Source organism: Otolemur garnettii, unplaced genomic scaffold (assembly GCF_000181295.1).
Source record: "Otolemur garnettii isolate 467f Iridium unplaced genomic scaffold, OtoGar3 scaffold00046, whole genome shotgun sequence".
Classification (NCBI taxonomy): domain Eukaryota; kingdom Metazoa; phylum Chordata; class Mammalia; order Primates; family Galagidae; genus Otolemur; species Otolemur garnettii.
Genome location: NW_003852441.1, coordinates 9395403 through 9401402, shown reverse-complemented (window position 1 = coordinate 9401402; position 6000 = coordinate 9395403). Strand labels below are relative to the sequence as shown.

Below are 6000 nucleotides of genomic sequence, written 5' to 3'. Positions count from 1 at the left end.
CCTGTAGTCCCAGCTACTTGGGAGGCTGAGGCAGGAGACTCGCCTGAACCCAGGAGTTGGAGGTTGCTGTGAGCGTGATGCCATGGCACTCCACCCAGGGGTATAGCTTGAGGCTCCGTCTCAAAAAAAAAAAAAAAAAAAAAGAAAGTCTTTGGGATAAATCTGCAGTAGGGGGAAGGATGGAGAACTAAAGCTACGGGAAGGGCCAGGGATTCAGGGGAGAAATCTTACAGGGCATGGTGTTTCTGTAACAAGAGGAAGACGAAGGCAGGCAGAGGGGTGGGAGGTGAAAAGGTACTGCGGGGGGAGAGGACCCGGCACGTGAAGATATGCCCCATGGGTGGGGAACGCATTGCTCAGTTTAGCTGGGGCTTAGAGTCAGGAAGTGGACAGAACCGAGGGGTGGGGCCTTGTGGGGGGTGTGCCCAGGCCCCCTCAGGTCTGCTGTGAAAGCAGTGGGACAGTGAGAGCCATGGGAGGGTCTGGCAGGAGAGTGGTGACGCCTACACTTCCCTGCTGTAGCAGAGGTGGCACTAGAGAGGGAATGTGACCTGGAGGGTCATGATGGTGGCTCTGAGCAGTGCAGCATCAAGAGGCTAGGTGGGATCTTCCAGGATTTTGCAGATAGACTTAACAGCACTGTGAAGTTAATTCAGTGACTGACCCAGGGATGATTCTAACCTCATCCCAGGGGACATCTGGCAGTGTGGGGACATTTTCAGTTGTTACAACTAGATGGGATAGGGTCGGTGCTAATGGCATCTGGTGGGTGGAGGCTATGCCACGGAAGCTTATAAACACCCTATAATGCTCAGGAGAGACCCCCACAGCAAAGAGCCATTTATCTGAGCCTAAATGTGGACAGTGCCAGCCTGAGCTGCCTGGCCTGGGTGAGAAGCAGTGATTCCACCCACTGGGATGGGAGATGGGGAGGAATAGTGGATTCCTAGAGAGGGAGGCACTGCTCTCTGAAATGCTTATCTGCAAACCTATCCACAGATGAGGAAACCGCGACAGAGAGATTGACTCTCTGGCCCACTGTAAGTGGCAGAACAGGGTCCAGAACCAGTGTGCCACGGTATACTGGTGTGCTATGAAGGATCTCAGGTGCACCTCAAAAATTTTTAAAGATCATTAATTGAATTATTTTTGAAAGAAGTTCAAAGCACAGTAAATATATTCTTCCTTTTATTCTTTTTTTTAATCAACGTAATTTAAGTGTGTCATGGAAGTTTAACTATAGGTTCAAGTGTGCCATAAAATTTAAAAAAGCTTGAAAAATACTGGTCTAGAGCCAGTGTCCTAGCTCCTGGGTCACTACTGCTATCCTTGCTCTGTCCTTCTATGACCTCCAGCCTGCAAGTCAAGAATCCTATGTCCCTGGACAGAAAGGGTTGGGAGGCCCACACAGCTCCATTCTGCAGGGCTCCAAAGCCCAAGGAGGGTAGAGAGGGTGGGGCAGTCCTTTCCATGTGTGGATTCCTGCCCCCTCCTGGGTGGCATTTCCCAGGCACTGACATCCAGCTACACCTCTGAGAAACAGCTTGTCCTCCTCTCAAGGCCTCAATTCCATCCTCCACCCTGCAAGCACAGGAGACATGCTAAAGGACCTCTTCCTGTTTGTTCAACAAAAGCCAACAATGTGCCAGCCACATCCTAAGTGCCTTACACTTATTAGCTCATTGAATCATCACAATCACCCTGGAGGGCAGGTGCTGTTATTATCCCCACTTTATAGATGAGGACATGAGGCACAGAGAGGTTAAACTTAGGCAAGATCACACAGCTTGTGTGTATAATGGTGGAGCCAGGGTCTGACCCTGGGCAGTCTAGCTTCAAAGTCTAGGCTTTCAACCTGTCACACTACCTTTCCAATGTGCTGAGGCATAAATCTGCCATATCCCCACCCAGGGCTGGGGTGTATAACAGGAAACAAGAGTCCCCATGCATACTGTCCAAGGGAAGTTCTAGGAGCCAGCCTGGTCCTCAACCAGCTGTACCTTCACTCTGGAACCAACCCTGACTTCTCCTACCCTCAGATCAATGGAGGGACATACCTGCCCCTCTTCAGCTGTGGGGCTTCACTGCCCAGGTGAGGATCATGTAGGGCCCTTCTGCACGGGAGCAGCCAGAATCACAAGGGCTGCTTCCCAGAAACTCTCTGAGGGGTGCCCAGGGGATAGCGGCAGCCAAAGAGCCACCTGGCCACTGCCTGGGAGCTGCCAAACTCGAATGTGACCTACTCAGGGCTCTGACTTGGGGAGGCTCCAAGCACGTCCCCTCCCAGTCCTGCCTGGCCCATCTGACCAGCTTGTTGGCAGCACACAAGGGAAGGTGGATGGACAACAACTAAGAGCTCAAGTCCAGCAGACCCTGAATTTTCTCCTGAGGAAAGCCCACCCAGGAAGGTGCAGGAGAGAGAAAACGTCAACGCTAATGCTCTGAAACAGAAGAAAAGACCCCCAAGGGTTCATCTCCAGCCTACCAGCTCCCATGGGTGAGGGGGGCTTCAGACAGGCTACACTGGGAAGCTGAAGACCAAAGGCATCCCCAGATTCCTCTTTCCAGGAGAGAGTGTGGCCAGCTGGTTTTGCTGTCACCTTTTCTGGAACCCTCTAGATTCTGACATGTCATGACTGTGATGAGGGCTTTGAGCCACTGTTAGTACCTGTCACTCCCAATAACACAGCACACTCAACCTGCCAGGCCTGTGTGGGTGACAGTGGGGCAAGACCACCTGAGACTGCCAGCCCCCACCTGCTGTTCTCAGGTGTCTGCTCCTTCAAAACCAGCCCCACACCCTGGGAGGGAAGCAGGAACTTCAGAATCAAGCTCAAAGTTCACTCCTTGCCCTGGATGCACCACCTTTTACTACCCCTGCCTGGAAATTTCTGCTATGTGGGATCAGACAGCATAGGAAGTGGCTCACCTCATCCCTACATGCCAGGGGGCGGGAAGCTCATGTCCTAGGCTCCAGGGAGCTGGGCCATCCCTTTCCTCTGTGCCGCTCCTCCTTGGGAAACCATGAGTTCGGAAAAACCAGAACCCAGAGAAGGGGCCAGCTAGGAAGAGAAGTGCCATGTGGAGGGAACAAGCAGCAGGACAGAAGGAGTCTCCAGCACCAAGGAGGTGCTGGAAGGAAGCCCACCAGCCTAGATATGCAGGGGACCATGGTGGCAGCCAGGAACCTGGGTTCAAGCCCTGGGCTCTATTCCTTCACTTGCTTTGTGAACCTTTCTTTGGCCCTTCTTTGCTCTGTTTTCCCAGCAAAACTTCTCCAAGGCATGATTGCTTACTTAAAACCCCCAGTGAGTGTTGGTTCAAATGCAGATTTTCAAGCCTGACCCCAAAGAAACCAACTGTAGGCCTGGGGTCCCACAAGAAGGATCTCAACTACGTTTGGTAAGACCCTCTTGTGGGGAGCAATGATGTAGGTTAGCAGGGAGAAGCGGGAAGGCCCTGAGGTAGGTATGGATAAGGGGTGTCATCCCAGGGAGAACCCGGGGCCACACGCAACCCACTCTGACTGGAGCTCCCTCTGAGAGACGCCAGCAGGTGCTTCACCTCCTGGCTCGGGTGGCCAGCACTAAGGGCATTAAGGCCATCCCAGGCGGCGTGACACTCTGCTTCCCACCTCTCATTTCTCTTTTCTGTTTTTCTTCTAGAATTCTAACACACATGCGCGCACGCACACACACACCCTTTTTTCTCCTCCTTTTCACCTATTTCGGGAGATTTGGGGAGTTCCTGTTCTGCCCCAGCACTTTCTGTGACAATCTGTCAGGGGGGACTGCGCTCTCCAGACATCTACTCCTGGGCCTGTCCATGCAGTGCCCAGCTCTGTCAGCATTACTCGTGACAGGGAGGACACTGCCCCATAGTCCAAGTCGGCAGAGCCACCCTGCCCAGTCCTTAGGAGGCAAACTCCTCTGGGACGTTGAAGGAGTCCATGAGCTTTGTAACCTAAGCCAGCTCCAGACGGGGCCCTGCCGGCAGGTGAGAGCACAGGTTTTGAGCCCTGATGCTTCCCAGCTGGGAGACCTTGAGCAAGATACAACTCTGTGCCTCAGTTTCCTCATCTGCAAACAGGGTGATAATAAAACTAACGTGTATACTGACCACTTACTCTGTGCGGGCTCTGTTCTAAGTTCTTTACCACGTGGACCCGTTTAGCCTTACTCTGTCCCTACAACGTAGACAGCCCCCCTCCATTTCCCCATTTTACAGATGTGGACACCAAGGCAGGAAGAAGTTGAGAAACTTGCCTCAGGCTTCTTCACAGTTAGTCATTAGAGTAATTTTCACTCTGGCCTCAGAGTCCAGGTTCATAATCACTGTATACCTACACCTCAGACAGCCAGTGGACAATTAAATGAGCCACTGGGCCACTGAAGTGGTAGCAGTTATTGCTATCATTGTTTGCCTAACCTTCTTTTTCTTCCAAAGTAGGGTTTCCAGGCAGGATGAACCAGGGAAATGTACCCATTCTTGGTGGGTGTCATCAGAACAGCTCGGAACTACATGGGATGCAGCTCAAGAGAGAATATTCCTCGTTCCCTGCTCTCCTGTACTTGAACCAAAATAGCAAATCTAGGACCACACTTCTCAGGTCTCCATGTTGTGGACTGTGGGGGCACCAATGTCCAGACACCACCCTTCCCCAGCACAGGGCGGAGGAGGGAATGTGGGGGAGGGGCTCCTGTGCCTGCACATGGGACTTGGCGGGCATTTCGAAGAGCCTCAGGAGGCAGGCTGGCCACTCATGCAGAAGCTGCCTGCTTCTCATCAGGAACTCCCAGGAACTCTATTCTTAGGGTGTTCTCTTGCTTTTAACTTTGCCATCTTGCAGAAGTTACCCTGCACAAAAGCAACCCTGCCATGGCTGTAATTTACATGTCACGTCACTTGCACTGAGCACAGTCCACCCCCTTCAACCCACACCCGCACGCGCACCTTCCCCTGCCCTCCCTGCAAAAATGGCTTCTGCATCTTCCCAACCACTCTCCTTCCACTTGTTTGGGAGATAAAAAGTGAAATGTGAAATTGACATAAGAAGGGGAGGTGATGGAAGGGGGGACGGGGGACTTCAGCTGAATCTAAGCTTTGGAACTTCCCCACTTCCAGGCTGAGCATCACTTCTACTTGGTGGTCCACATCGCCATGGCAACAGCCCCATCACTGTGGCCAAATGCCCCAGCTGGCTGCCCTACCTGGAGCCCCCCCACACACCCCGGAGCTACTTACTGTGATGGTGCTTTCCTTGCTCTGCTTTTTGCTTGGTGACGAGGATCCCAGGTTCTGAGGAGAGAGGCAAGAAACATCATCACAGCTGCTCTCCATGTTAGACATATTTCCCCCCCATTCAGGTTCCCTGAGGGGGAGGTTTTGGTTTAAAGCTCTCTGTGCCGCTAACTCCTAAGGCACCATATTCTGGCCCGGAGCAGGTGACAGTGATCCGGACCCCACGCTGCTCCCATGCCTGGCGCTAGGGCTGGAAACTGCACAAGCTCTGAGAGACCTGCTCCAAGCCAGGTCTCCCTCCTCTTCTCTCCGTCTGTGATTTGGGAGTTAACCCCTCCGCTGCCCTCTGCTGGTACACGTTCCCCATGCTTCCTGCTGCCTGGAGCAGTGGAATCCGCTGGGGAGCAGAGAGTTAAGGTCGGCCACCACCCCCTGGCTCTGAGGACTCAACACATGACATTTTATTCTGAAAGCCCCAGGTCCAAGACATCCAACTCTAAATACACGTAGACGTGCACGCTGGGGCACTGCTCAGCCCCTCCCTGCCTTGCTGCTCTCCCCGCCCTGGGAGCCAGCAGGGATTTCCCAGCCAGGCTGTCTCAGCTTCCACTCAGTCTTTAGATTGCCTTTTCGTGTCTTCCCTATTGCCAGCAAGAAAACCAGAGTCCTGAGTACCTCTGAGCTCTCAGGTCCTCGGCAGCTTGCCAGAGTCCTGGGATTGTTCTGATAGAGAAAATGAAAGACCAACAGCTGAAAACA

At 53.0% G+C, this 6000-nt stretch overlaps 1 protein-coding gene across 1 annotated transcript in view; it reads right to left on the bottom strand.

Annotated features, from left to right (window-relative positions):
* Positions 1-6000, bottom strand: part of GAS7 (growth arrest specific 7) — a 247750-nt gene that overhangs the window by 29980 nt on the left and 211770 nt on the right. The window contains exon 5 of the mRNA XM_023513994.1: positions 5245-5298. Within this exon, the coding sequence (XP_023369762.1) occupies positions 5245-5298 (54 nt within the window). The remainder of the gene's footprint in view (positions 1-5244; positions 5299-6000) is intronic.